The sequence below is a fragment of the Anopheles arabiensis genome, chromosome 2, assembly GCF_016920715.1.
Source record: "Anopheles arabiensis isolate DONGOLA chromosome 2, AaraD3, whole genome shotgun sequence".
NCBI classification, from domain to species: Eukaryota; Metazoa; Arthropoda; class Insecta; order Diptera; family Culicidae; genus Anopheles; species Anopheles arabiensis.
The window spans coordinates 78,100,759-78,114,383 of NC_053517.1; the positions used below are offsets into that span (position 1 = coordinate 78,100,759).

General features: G+C 50.0%; 3 protein-coding genes across 3 annotated transcripts; 2 read left to right on the forward strand and 1 right to left on the reverse strand.

Moving 5' to 3' along the window:
* The first annotated feature begins 324 nt into the window (after positions 1-324).
* LOC120895841 (probable ATP-dependent RNA helicase DDX20) lies at positions 325-5,411 on the forward strand. Its single transcript, XM_040299518.1, has 2 exons — positions 325-936; positions 1,005-5,411. The coding sequence occupies exons 1-2, from the start codon at positions 756-758 to the stop codon at positions 4,151-4,153; spliced, it is 3,330 nt and encodes a 1,109-aa protein (XP_040155452.1). The 5' UTR covers positions 325-755; the 3' UTR covers positions 4,154-5,411.
* Positions 5,412-5,502: 91 nt separating this feature from the next.
* LOC120895843 (post-GPI attachment to proteins factor 3) lies at positions 5,503-8,149 on the reverse strand. The gene is made up of 5 exons (XM_040299520.1): positions 7,659-8,149; positions 7,427-7,584; positions 6,937-7,351; positions 6,650-6,854; positions 5,503-6,580 (listed from the first exon to the last, which is right to left on the reverse strand). Exons 1-5 carry the CDS (start codon positions 7,924-7,926, stop codon positions 6,502-6,504), a joined length of 1,125 nt encoding a protein of 374 aa, XP_040155454.1. The 5' UTR covers positions 7,927-8,149; the 3' UTR covers positions 5,503-6,501.
* A 165-nt stretch (positions 8,150-8,314) lies between these two features.
* Positions 8,315-12,098, forward strand: LOC120895844 (ras-related protein Rab-2A). Its single transcript, XM_040299521.1, has 4 exons — positions 8,315-8,899; positions 10,940-11,255; positions 11,335-11,515; positions 11,618-12,098. The coding sequence occupies exons 1-4, from the start codon at positions 8,854-8,856 to the stop codon at positions 11,714-11,716; spliced, it is 642 nt and encodes a 213-aa protein (XP_040155455.1). The 5' UTR covers positions 8,315-8,853; the 3' UTR covers positions 11,717-12,098.
* Positions 12,099-13,625: the final 1,527 nt, after the last annotated feature.

Consider the following 13,625-nt stretch of genomic DNA (forward strand, 5'->3'; position numbering starts at 1 on the left):
AAACACAATAGTCAAGCTACACCTGTACGCGTTCGATTGTTGTTGAACAGGGTTGGCGAACCCCCTGAAGACATTGCTAAAAGGTTATTTCAGAATACGGAGACTTTTCAGTGACCTACTACTTGTGTACAAGTTGATGCGTTTGCACATCATCAATTTTTGAAAGGAATTACATTTTTCAGATTTAAAACCTTTTCCTTTTGATTTTAAATTATTATTTAACAAACACGCGTCTCACCGCAATGTACACAAACCTGGACATTAGTATCAGCCGATTCCTGCAGATGGCGCTCTGCTCACTGCTGTCATTACATCCCCAATCTGTCATGCTGTGAATAAAACGAAAACAGGTTTCGCGATTCTTTGCAGGCACGGGCAAAAGTGAAAATTAATTGTTCGAAAACTCACCTAAAAATCGTCGCTACTGGCCAGCAAATAGTGCGAACCGCGGTGCCAAATGTAGCCGAAGCGAGTGAACGGTGAAAGAAATCGCGGTCCGTACGCAGCAACCCGCACTGGACGGATCTTTGTGCACGGGGGCTTGCACAGAACTACTGTAAACAAACCCCGCCATCAAAACACACACACGAAAGGCGGTCACGTTTTAGTTTTCCGGGACGGGGAGGTTTTTCCTACTGCCAGAGATTTTCCTTTTTGGGAATCTTTTCCGTTGGGTGTGTTTGTGTGCGTGATTAGAATTGCTCGACTTTCATTGCCCATACCGAGTGAGTGGGCAGTTCCAGCAAGCTGCCAAAATGGCTGGCCACAGCTTGAATGATGACAAAGTGCGTACCGCCGACGTCATGGTGGATCGCAGCCTGCTGTTCGAGCGGATGTCGCTGTCCGACCCAGTGAAGCAGGCGCTCGCCCGCAACAACTTTGTCCATCCATCCCCGATACAGGCGCGAGCCATTCCATTGGCACGGTGTGATTTCGGTACGGAAAATCAATAATGTACCTCTACCCCCTACATAGATGGTAAACATTATTATTTATCTTTTTAGATCTATTGGTGCAGGCAAAGTCCGGCACGGGCAAAACACTCGTCTTCGCCATCACGATCGTCGAGAGCCACGATCCGGAGATCGCCTTTCCGCAATCACTGACCATTGTGCCGACGCGGGAAATCGCGGTGCAGGTCGAATCCGTGCTGAACCGGATCGGGGGCGAGCTGGGCAACTTTAAGGCCCGCTCCTTTATCGGCGGCATGGAGATTAGCGTCGATCGGAAGAACCTGCAAAACTGCTCGGCGGTAGTCGGTACGCCCGGCCGGATACTGCATCTCATCAAGAGCAACGTGCTGAACACGTCCTACATCCGGACGCTCGTGATGGATGAGGCGGACACGCTGCTGCAGCCGAGCATGCGCGGCGACATCGACAAGATTGTGGGCGCCCTGTCCGACAAGCGGCAGACGATCGTGTGCAGCGCCACGTTCTACAACAACCGCGACCGGGAGCTGCTGCGGTACATGAACGCCAAGTTTATCGGCGTCACGCCCAAGCGGGAGGTGCCGCTGCTGTTCGGCATCAAACAGTTTGTGCGCGAGCTGCCGGCCGAACCGGACAACGTGAAGGACCTGATGGCGAAGGTGGGCGTGCTGAACGAAATCTTCCAGCAGATCAACTTCGCGCAGTGCGTGGTGTTTGCGAACACGATCTCCAAGGCGGAAACGTACTGCACGTACCTCAAAAAGGCGGGCTGGCCGGCGGAGGTCATTAACAGCGGCATGGAGCAGCGGTTCCGGCTGAAGGCGATCGAGGATTTCCGCTCGTTCCGGGCGCGCGTACTGATCGCCACCAATCTGATCGCGCGCGGCATCGACGTGGAAAACGTCAATCTGGTGATCAATGCGGACGTGCCGAAGGACAACGCCACCTACCTGCACCGGATAGGGCGGGCGGGCCGGTTCGGCACGAAGGGCATCGCGATAACGCTCGTGTCGGGCGTGAAGGACATGGAGCGGTACCGGCGCATCCTGCACGATATCGGTGGGAACGAGATGTTCGTACTGAAGCTGCCCCAGGGCAACCTGGAGGACGTGTGGCAGTTCGAGCGGTACGGGGACCGGTATGAGAAGCTGTTCGCCTCGCAGATGGTGCAGGAGATCCGCGACAAGGACGTGGACCAGCTGTTCCTGAAGGCGATGAAGATGCTGGGCAAGCAGCTGGGCAATGGGGGCGAACCGTCGCGAAGCAATAACAACGAGGAGCAGAAGCTGGACGACAGTTTGGAGAAGTCAACGTCGGACGAGGAGACGGTGGTGGAGCTGGATGCGCCGAACGGCACGACGAGCCAGCCAGCGGTCGAGGCAGCCGCCCCAGCGGTCAAAGGAAAGACCACGAACGGGCATGCGACGGAGCTGAATGGAAATGTGTCGCCCGGCAAGCCGGAAGAGACGGGCGCTCATGCGTCGTCCACCGTGGCCATGGATGGGCTGTCGATGTCGATGGAAAAGCTCAGTCTCGAGCGGGGTGGCGCTCTACAAGCGAACGGTGAGCGGGGCGGCAAAACGAAGCGGCTCGATTCGCTGAACGGCAATCAAAAGAAGGCGGATGGCAAGGACCGAAACAGCTTACTGCTGGAGGAGCAGGATGGTGTGGAAAACAACGACGACGACGATGATGACGATGATGAGGAGGATGATAATGATTCACCAAAACCGGGACCATCGAAGAATGGTGTTAAAGGTGCGCCCGGTACGATCCGGGGCAGCCTTTCGACACCCGTGCCCGATATGGACGGGCCTCCGGTGCTGCTGGTAGCGGGCGACACCATTACAACCATCATCACCCGCAACGGGGGCAACGAATCGGACCTCGAGAGCAGCTCCTCCCTCAGCACGAACGTGACGGAGAAGGTGGAGGTGGGATCGGACTTTAACGCCCAGCTGTCCCGGCTGAGCCAAATCCCGGATCCGCGCTTCCGGCAGATCGGTTCGGTCGACTGTTCCGACATCGACCACAGCTCGGACAGTGAGGCGAACGGGGGCGACTGCCCACCGTTCGAGGCGAACAACGACGCGCTGTTCGCGAAGATCATGGAGCAGAAGGAGCTGGGCGTGGAGCATCCGGAGCATCAGGTGCAGCTGCACTCGATCGACGGCTGCAGCCTGGAGGTGCACGACGATACGGTCAGCGATCGGGGCCTGACGCGCAAGTGCTCCGTGCCGGACGTCGTCCCGTGCGGCATCTCGCTCGACTCCTCCCGGCTGCACGGCGGCAACCGGGGCCCGCTGGCGGAGGAGATCGGCGAGCACGGCGAGGAGGGCGAAGAGATCGAGCTCAACTCGAACACGTGCGGCTCGAACCGGGGCTCGCTGTTCGAGGAGGAGGACGTGGAGGATGTGATACAGGCGAACCTGCCGAACCGGATCCGGTTCCAGCAGCAGGACTCGCTCGAGGTGAACTCGAACACGGTCGGCTCGAACGTCGGCTCGACGCCGGAACCGCCCGAGATGCTGGACCAGCAGTCGCTGCCCAACATCAATCCGATCGAGGCCGACCCGATCGGGCCGATCGGGCCGCAGTGTGCCGCCCACGACGTGGACGACATGATGGACGACGCGAGCTCGTACTCGTCGTACGACAGTGACGCCTCCAACTCGTCCTTCTTCGACGATGTCGACCGCGTGTCGGTGGCGTCGGCTAAATCGACCCCCAAAGAGAACGACGCACTGGCGGCGGCCGTCGCCGATCCGTTGATGGTGGTGGCCGCTGCTGCTGCCGGCGGTGGTGGTGCTATCGCTGCGCCGTCCGGCAGCCTGGAGCAGATCGGTGCCGTCACCTCGAACTCGGTGTCGGTGGCCGCTTCGCCCCATCTGTTTGCCGTGCCCAGCATCCCGACACCGCCCCTCCTGGTGGCCGGCGGTGTTATTCCACCACCAGCCACGAACCCCGCCGTCGTCGGGGGCAATCCTCCCACGGCCGTACCACCGCTCATCATGGACGAGGAGCGTTCGCCCCGATCGCCCGCGTTCATGTCGCGCATGGAGAATCTGCTTCCACCCTTCCATCCAGCGATGGCATCGCCGGCAGCGACAGCCGGCCCATCCGTCAGCCTGCCGCAGCAGATGCGGGAGGCGATGCACATGCGACCGCCCTCTACCACCGGACGTACGCCCTGTGGAGCAATCAGTACTGGAACCAGCTGACGCAGATCAACGACTACGTTCGGTTTGCGGCTTACGCACGGCGCAACGCGTACCGAAGCCCTTAGGCGGTCATAGGTCGTGAGTCGTCTACCAACCCAGTCCTACACCAAACCAAAACAGAGCCCAGTGAATATTTGGTTCACCACATACAAACACACACACCCCTCCCCCCCGCAACTGAAAAAGGCAAAATGCACACCACCACAGCCCCTACTACACCCCGCACATTCTTAGCCGGTAAGAGAGCGACAGCAAAACTTATACACCACGTGAAATGGCAAATTAAATTTGTGATCTGAATGTTAGAAGAAGGAGAGGAAGAAGAAGAAAAAGTTATTGCGTTACATAAAATACTAACTCAGCAACAAAAAAACACACGTAAACGTATAACACACAGCACATGCTGCCCGTGCTCGTGCATAATAATATTATTATATATAATAATAGAATTAGTGAGAACATAATTAATATTATGGATTGGTGAGTTGCAAAAAAAGAAAACACACACAAATTATCGAGAGTTGTAACCAATTAATATCTAACTAACACTTAAAAAATGCGTAAAAGCGGGTGGCTCCTTTCGGGGTCGTTAATTGTTCGCTACTTGTTGTTGTACTCGCCCATCGCCAATTTAGAACTAGTGATAGGTTCCAGGTTCTGCCTAATTCGCGGTAAGAGAAATAGAAGCGAGAGAGAGAGAGAGAAAAGCACGGTGAAAGCAAAGAAATCGAAAGGATCTTTCGTCTAGGACTGAAAAACGTTGACGCCGGTAATTATTGGGACGAAGGCCGGCATCGTAGGGTTAAAACGGGAAGCGCAAGGAGACAGCAAGATAGCTAGGTGGGAAGAAATGCTGGAAGGAAACGATAAACCGATCGCGCGCTTTTGCTTTTTTTTAACACAATAACAATTCCAATGGCGTTGGCAGTTGAAAAAAGGGAAAAACGTTAGCAAGCAAGTAAGCGCGTGTGTGTGTTTGTGTGCTACCAGTTAGTGAGTGGATACGAGTGGAAAGCTTCAAAAGCTGTGTATGTCCGGTGGTGTTTTTACTCCACGCTCCCGCGCTGCACCGGACATTGCACGCGTAAACATATTACACACATCAATTGGGAGCTTGCATTGGAGGTGGCGTGAAGGTACGGTTTTTTTACCTAATTTTTTGTTTGTTTTGATTGTTTTTCTTTTATATGTATGAACTCAATGTAAAGGAACATTAATCGCGTATCGTATTGAATACAACTAAGTGCTGAAAAATAAACCAATGTGTAACTAGTTCCAACGCAAAGGGCGCAGTGCTGCACAATGCGGTGATTTCTTTTCCGGAAAATGAGTGCGAACGATTGCTTTGCTCGAATTAAAAGTATTGTATATTTTTGTGGTCCTATTCTAGCTGCACAGCTGCAACGGGGTTTGCCGAATTTCGTAGATTATTGGTTTATAATATTTAATCATTAATTATTGCTCTTAAATACTATCTCCGGTTCCTTTGTGGCTAGTATAATATCTGCACTATATAATATATCCTACGAATAAATCTGGAATACGCACGCGAGTAATCAGTATGTAGCCATTTTTCCACGAGGGGAGTTTCCAAAAGAGTTTAAAAAAATGTGGAGCCTTCCATCACGCCGTTTTTTTCGTTTTTACCCGATCGTTTTATTACCATGTACTTTGACAATCCCCCTTTGCGGAGCCCGAACGCACGAACGAATGTTATAAAGTTTGACTAGAATGGTCGCTGCGCGATCGCACAACGGATAAATATGTGATTCCAAAAACTGGGCTATACATTCAATTGACATACACGTCTACGGTTACACTTATCTAGCTGCAGGAAAAGAGCGCTGGAGGCCCATCGCTCCGTACATTTGGCTCCAAAATTTAAGGTAAATTGGTTGAATTCAATTGCATGTTGTTTGGTTTTTTCGATACTAAGTTTTGGCATAATTTTGATTCGATAGTTTTCTCTTTAGCTAATTAATACGATTCGGAACGATTTAGAAGAGTACGCAGAAATGAGTATACGCCTAGCCGTCCCAAACAGTGTGACCAGCCCTGAATAAGTACATTTTAAATCGCTTAACAGTTGAAAGAATATGATAAAAATGTATCCTTAGTTAAAAAAAAAGAATGCGCCAAAAATGCGTTTTACCAAGTGGTTGTGTAAAAGTAGACAAATATTCTACTTTCTGTCCAACGACTAAACGATATTAAATACATCATCGCGCATATCATCGGTTTCAACGGTTCTGCTTGCGCTGACCATTACGCGTTGCACGTGTTGCCCATGTTTGTCTTATTGTCCTTCAACGGATATAGCAATGCGTGCTTGTCGATCTTAGTAGCTATTAGAGCAGCTTGCGGCTCTCTTCATCTTCCACGCCGACCAACTCCTTGCGCAGCGTTTTGCAGTCTTCGATTATAAAACTGGAAAAAAAACGAAAATTACGCTTTCAAAACACGCACAAACAGCGTTGAAATGATGCATTCACTTACCTATAGAACAGTATTGTGAGTGGTGCCGTTACCAAATGCCATATCGAATGCGCATCGAACGTCCACAGGATCGGTGGGAAGTCGTTTATTTCCAGCAGCAAGGACGATGTCGCCAGCACGATAAAGGTAAAGCACTTCCAGACGTAGCGGCGCTTCTTGCGCTGCAGAAAGCACCACAAAATCCAACCGAGGGCACCACTCATACCTGCGCACGAGAGACCGGGAAAGGACATAGAAAAAAAACTCAACCGAACGGAAAGCAAGTCCCGCAAATGCATACCACTTACCCGTCACAATGTTCGCCTTCATGTTGTACGAATAGTCGAACCGGCCAACGCTAAGGTAGGAAAAGTGGTTGACGAAGAACAGTACGCACAGGCAGCTGAACGCGCCGCGCACCACGATGGACGAGCGGTGTATCATGCGCATCACCATGCAGTGGAACGAGGCCAGCACCATCGAGTAGGCGAACGTGTAGTCGAGCAGCTCGGTCACGGGAAAATCGCGCGTGTGGAAAAAAGCGGACCAAATCCACGCGTTCAGACAGATGTAGGAAAAGGCTCGCCACGTGCCGTACATGGGGCTGTCGGTGCGTACCTCCCGCTTGAACCGCTGCAGCATCTTGTAGTGCGTGGCGAAGTTGGCCACCGAGAACAGTACCGAGGCCGGTTCCTGCATGCCGAGGAATCGCACAAATGGCCACTGGAGCATAGAAAGAAGAGGAAGCAGGAAGGTGTTTTTGAATCGGAACTAAAGTATTGAAATGCTCGCGGCTACCTTGCCGTAAAACTGTGGCGTCGTCCAGTTGCGGTTGTGAAAGGCGGCCGTTGTCCGCCACATGCAGTCGTAGCCGCACTCATCGTAGCAGGTCCACAGCAGCAGTTTATTGATCGGATCGTGCTTCCACTGTAGCTCCTTCTTGTACGATACGCCAGCTAGCATTAAAAAACCCAGTATGTACAATCAAACACACCATCCAATAGTCGGTCTCCCATTGTCTCATACTTACACTGCGTGCAGTTGTCGAGCGTGCAGAACTTTAGGCAGTTCTGGTAAAACTGGCTCCGGTCGCCGCCGGACGCAAAGATGAGGCGAAAGAAATAAATTAGCAGCACAATTAGCACAAGCGCCACTACCCGGTACCGTATCATGGCTGGGCGTGTTGGGCTCGATGATGCTGGCAAACAACAACTGGAGCCTTTGGCAAAAAAGCGACAACCCTCAACCGAAATGCACACAGACGCGAGCCGTAACCCAAAACGCGCACGAGAGCACATAAATCACAGCACGTTCATTGCTAGCGAAACGATTACGCAGCAAGCGCAAGCATTGGCGTTTATTTTCGCTGCTGCATAAAACGCAAACCGGAACGTCATCCGCACGGATGGAGGAAAAACGGAATCAAAACAAAACCCACAACAGCGCACAGCGGGCGACCATCTCGGACGTGATGGGGATTCTGTTTACTTAGAAAAGTGGTGAAATTAAAAAGATAGAAAAGAAGCACAAATTACAGCAAGTGTTATGTTTTAAAATGTGCATTTAACAAAAAAAAAGCACCAAATTAATAAAATTTTACCAAAATAATGTCTTCAATGTCGCCAACCGCAGCTGTCAAACACGCTCGATCGACTGTCAACCTGTGTCAACCTGCACGTCGCATGATGCAACCTGCCCCAACCAGCAGAATCAGAAGTCGCAGTCACTTTTTCTCGTCCAAGTGTGTTTTTGCTGGCCCAGACCCCGAAAACCTTTAACAAAGAGATAAACACGGCCGTATTGCAGGCAAAAGTGTGAAGAATTGATTATTTCCCCCCTTTCTCTCTCTCGATTGAATTGCCTTCCCTCGTAGTTTTGCCTTCACCCAGTGTTGTCTGTACGATATTTTGCATCCGAGTGTGTTATGCGTGTGTTTTCCACAGTGCCACGGCCAAGTACGCAGTGAAACGCTCTAGTCACAACACGGGAGTGATCTGTGCTCCACTCCACTACAAGAGTCTGTGAGAGTGTGAGTGTGTGGTGTGAAGAAGCAACATAAAAGCGAACAGGGAAGGTCGTGTGTGATAACAGATTTCGTGAAATCCACGTAATTGCTTGCTAAAGTACAGCGTACACAGCGAGCCCTACCAGCAGCAGCGCAGCAGCACCATCATCATCATCATCCTTCATCGCCCACACGTCCGCGACCAATCTTCTACGCCAAAATGTCGTACGCTTACTTGTTCAAATACATCATCATAGGAGACACAGGTAAGACGCACGGAAGAAAGAATGGAACAAAGTACATGGTGCAGAAAGACACTTCCGTATTTGTTAGCTCGGAAAACATACGGTAGCAGCTCGGTCGCTTTTCCGGGGCCCGTCAAATGGGCTGGTGGTGGTGGAGGACTTCATCCGCCTTCGCAGCTTTTCCAACAGGAAGAAGGGCTGTTTTTGGGTGTGATTTAATTTGCAATTGCGTAGGCGATGGAGCTGCGTGTGTTTGTGCGCGCGCGGGGTGTATGTGAACACCAACACAGCTACGCAGCAGATGCGGACGGGAGGGACGCGCACAGGAGGAAGCAAGGAACACAAGGGGTGGGGTGCGATGGCTGAATGAAAAAGGATGATTAAACATGATTTTCCTTTTCGTACGGGAGTGATGTGAGCACAACCCGCATCTTGGTTACACACACACACACACGCGCGCACAGGGACACATAAGGGAGGATGAAACCCAACCACACACAGGCGTCACGACCAACACGCCACCCCATGTGTCTGGTGGCAGCAGGAGGAGGAGGAGGAAAGCAGCGGTGGCAAAGAACAAAATCGATAATTTTTCGTCATCAACCCCACACTTGGCCTGTTTATCACATATACACACACACACACCCGGAATAGAAGCCCAGGAAGAATATAGAGAAGGAAATCGACTGGTGTGTTTGTGCGTGTGTGTGTGCGCGCTGTCGAACGAAAAGAAGCATTTTCCCTTTCCCGGACCCACCATATGGGAGCGCTTTGCCTGCGAGCCAGATCGAGTTTCCTTTCGCTGCGGTTGATTGCACTCGGAATGCATCGATGCACGATCGTTCTAGGGGGGGGAGGAGATGACGAAAAGAATGCTCACAATACACCGAGAAAGGAATTGTTTATAATTTGCACCACTACTACCACTTGCGGACGCGCGCCCGCTGGTCACGGGTGGTGGTGGGCTGTAAAACCGGGTCAGACGGACACTATTTGCCTGGGCGCGCGTTGGTTCTTTGTTCGTGCATGGCGCTGCCACCGCGTATGTCAGCCGTGTGAAAAGTAATAACGCACGAACCACCCGCACGAATTGCTGTCCAGTGTCCCTGAGCCCAAAAATTGGCCCCGCTTGAAGCAAGAGCACACCGTCTCGTCAAGCTTTCTTACTAGGGGCGCCTGCCACTGTGTCCCGCATGCAATATATGAAATCACCGTGGCGTTTTCACATAGCAACCACTCGATGCGCAATATTGGTGTACGGCGGCACATCCAAGTGGCCACACTGCTGCACAAAACAGAGCGGGCGGAAATGTATGTGCCGTCCTATTATTGCATGGGGAGGGATTAAAAAGAAAGTAAAAAAATAGCGATGGAAAAGGAAAAGAAAACGAACGAATAAAATACGATAAAAGAAAACTGTCTCCCTCCACCCCACTCGCAAGCATAACAGAGGGCTGTGGAACCACGTTCAATAATGCTTTTAATGTTGCATTTGTTTATGTTTTTGCCCGGAAGCATGAATCATAGATGGGGCGGTTCAATCAAGTGTAGTGGTGTAGTGCAAGTAGGCAATGCAATTTTCACTGTGCACTGTTGTTGGGGTTTCTTTTCTTTCTTTTTATTATTATTTTTTATTCGTGCAGAAGCGGGTTCACGGCAGCAAACGCTAAAATGATAAATATTGATAGAAAGAAAAGAGAAAATACTTGAAGCGCTGTGTGACTCACGTTTGGATGAAGCTTTATTGAGCAAAGATGGGTTTCTTTACACCGTAATCGGTTTTAGCAGTTGAATCTCATTTTTACGATATAATTTGTATGTCTAAGGTGGATCCATTTATTATTTAATGATAAATTTACCATTTAGTCTATTTTTAAATTAAATTATTATTAAACACACTTGTGATAGGAAAATAATAGAAAAATGATTAATAGTTTTTTTTTAATTATTTATTTATTTATTTATTTAATTTAAATGATAAAGTTGAAGTTTTCCGCTACGACACTTTGAACAATTCAACGATACCGAAAGACACTCCATTTTCCGTTCTGTTCCCTTCAGGTGTGGGCAAGTCCTGCCTGCTGCTGCAGTTTACCGACAAACGCTTCCAGCCGGTGCACGATTTGACGATCGGCGTCGAGTTCGGGGCACGCATGATCACCATCGACGGCAAGCAGATCAAGCTACAGATCTGGGACACGGCCGGCCAGGAAGCGTTCCGGTCGATCACCCGCTCGTACTACCGCGGGGCGGCCGGCGCCCTGCTCGTGTACGACATTACGCGCCGCGAAACGTTCAACCACCTGACCACCTGGCTGGAGGACGCCCGGCAACACTCCAACTCGAATATGGTCATTATGCTGATCGGCAATAAGAGGTAAAAATGTGCGCTTTACGATGATGGAGTGTGTGCCTGAAAGTGAATCGTATTTTTTTGTTGCTGTTTCATTTTCCAGTGATCTTGATTCACGCCGCGAAGTGAAGAAGGAGGAAGGGGAAGCGTTCGCGCGCGAGCACGGGCTGGTGTTTATGGAAACGTCCGCCCGTACGGCGGCCAACGTCGAGGAAGCGTTCATCAACACGGCGAAGGAGATCTACGAAAAGATTCAGGAGGGTGTGTTTGATATCAATAATGAGGTATGTGTGTTGCTTTGTTGCTCTTGCCCAGCTCCCTATGAACAAGAATTTGCTAACTTTTCTTTCCTTTTGTTTTTCCCCCTTTCAAATCGATCGCCACAGGCTAACGGCATCAAGATTGGCCAGCAGCACTCCCCGACGAGCCCATCGCTGGGCAGCGGCAACAGCCCGGGCGGACCGGCCAGCAGTGGTTGCTGCTAAGCGTCGTGCCGCCAGCCACCGACGATCATGATGTGCAATGCCGTGCCCGACGACGGTCCGCCGCTGGGCCGAAGCTGGGATGAAATTAAGTAAATTGGTCTAACAACTGGGATTGGAACAAAATGGCAAGCGAGCGAGCGAGCGAGCGAAAAACAGGGGCGGGCGGAGGTTTGCGTGCACTCTGTAGCGTTTCACCCTTCTTCGGTCGAACCTACTCCTTTTTCGGCCAGACTGTGCTGAATCAGCGAATGCGGGTCACCGAAGGGATGATCGCTACAGAACAGCTACACAACCGAAGGCGATCAACGGGGGAGAGAAACAGGAAGAGATATGGAATAAACAAAGTTGGGGCTGCTTTTCCTTTCCCCTTCCCTCTATTACATTAGCTATTGCAAAACAAAAAACAAACAAACAAACAGTAAAGTAAACTAAAAACTAACTAAAGTCAAATAGTATCAAGCAAAAAGTGTACAAAAGCGTCCCTTAAATACGCTTTTTTCAATTCAAAGCGATCATCAAGGTCCTCGAAAGGGTGATCTCTGTGGTCGCACAGGCAAGAATCGCAGGGGGGAAAGAGATAGGCAGGAAAAGAAAAACCCGAGAGCGGAAAAGACGCAAACACTAAAAGAAAACTTCTGAGCCCAAAACAAACCAAAACCAATTCCAATCTTTTGTGATGGGGAATGTGTGTAAGTGTACGTGTACGTGAGAAACAACAAACAAAAAAACAAACTAACCAATGGTGGAGAGCATGAAAAGCGTAACCGAAATAACAAGTAAGAAAACTGAAACAATAAAAAGAAGAGAAAAAAAGACAAAACCAAACCAGAGCAAGCAAAAGACAGACAAAAAAAGAAAGAGGGAGAAAACGCGGACGGCGGCACATCATGGGAAACATCATTCCGTGTGGAAACAACAAAAGCTTCCAGCAGATGGGGACGATTTCGATTTGTTTTTTTTGTGTTGTGTTTGTTGGCATCCTGTAGGGGGAGGAAGGATCGCCTAGCCCCTGGCAAACCATCGCTGGACGGGGCGGGAAACGAAACGACGCACGCGGTGGTGTACTAGGTGGGTGGATGGCGGCTGTAAAGTAAATTATAAACGTAAATTTTTACTCTCTTTAACACTGATCACTATTGCTACACACATACAGATACATACAATTTCACACACACACTCAACCACTAACATTCGACGGTCAGTGATGATCAACTTCACGCCGCCTATGGGGACGTTGTGTCCGCACGGGAATGTAGTGAAAACAGCTGCTAATTGCGTTTCTGCCAGCGTCGCTGCGCATTTGCTTGCGTATAAGCCTTATTCGGTGCATCGGTCAGAGAGTACTGCCGATCGCTTCGTTTCATTAACCATCGCCACACGGATCACCAACTGCTCGGTTGTTTCGTACGGCCTCTGCCTGAGCCTTTGCTTTTGCCAAATGTTTTTCATTTCACAATCACGCAAATTGAATGATGATAATGCCATTGAAAAAGTATTTGTACGCTGCTACTCCTTGCGTGTCCATTGGTTTGGCCTGTGGCGTATGCAAACCCGCTTTCTTTCGTACAATCTCAGAACGTGACTGTAACATGACGCTCCTGCTAGGAGAAGGAAAGGAGTAAAGTCATCCGTTTCAATAAAACCTCAATCAGATATAGCTAAACAAAGTTAATTAAGTACAACAATTGCTGCACTTGCATGAATATTGCCCATCAGAGGGGCATTAGTTACGCCTTCCACTTCTACACACACAAAAATCGCTCCTTTTTCAATCGAATTGCCCAAACCTGTTACAATTAATTTATAAATATTATTATTATATAGCTCATCCTTCTAAAAGGTGCACCCTTTCGGCACCGTGTTTGTGCGTATGCCTGCTTACGCCGCAGACAAAATATGTATCGCTAAT

Bases quoted from the DNA above. Each gene is read 5' to 3' on its own strand.
- LOC120895841 (XM_040299518.1), top strand. From the start codon at position 756: ATGGCTGGCCACAGCTTGAATGATGACAAAGTGCGTACCGCCGACGTC. The intron at 937-1,004 runs GTACGGAAAATC...TTATCTTTTTAG, and splicing joins ATTGGCACGGTGTGATTTCG to ATCTATTGGTGCAGGCAAAG.
- LOC120895843 (XM_040299520.1), bottom strand. From the start codon at position 7,926: ATGTGCTCTCGTGCGCGTTTTGGGTTACGGCTCGCGTCTGTGTGCATT. The intron at 7,585-7,658 runs GTAAGTATGAGA...TTTTAATGCTAG, and splicing joins GCTCGACAACTGCACGCAGT to CTGGCGTATCGTACAAGAAG. The intron at 6,855-6,936 runs GTAAGTGGTATG...TCTCGTGCGCAG, and splicing joins GAAGGCGAACATTGTGACGG to GTATGAGTGGTGCCCTCGGT.
- LOC120895844 (XM_040299521.1), top strand. From the start codon at position 8,854: ATGTCGTACGCTTACTTGTTCAAATACATCATCATAGGAGACACAG. The intron at 11,256-11,334 runs GTAAAAATGTGC...TTCATTTTCCAG, and splicing joins ATGCTGATCGGCAATAAGAG to TGATCTTGATTCACGCCGCG. The intron at 11,516-11,617 runs GTATGTGTGTTG...CGATCGCCACAG, and splicing joins TGTTTGATATCAATAATGAG to GCTAACGGCATCAAGATTGG.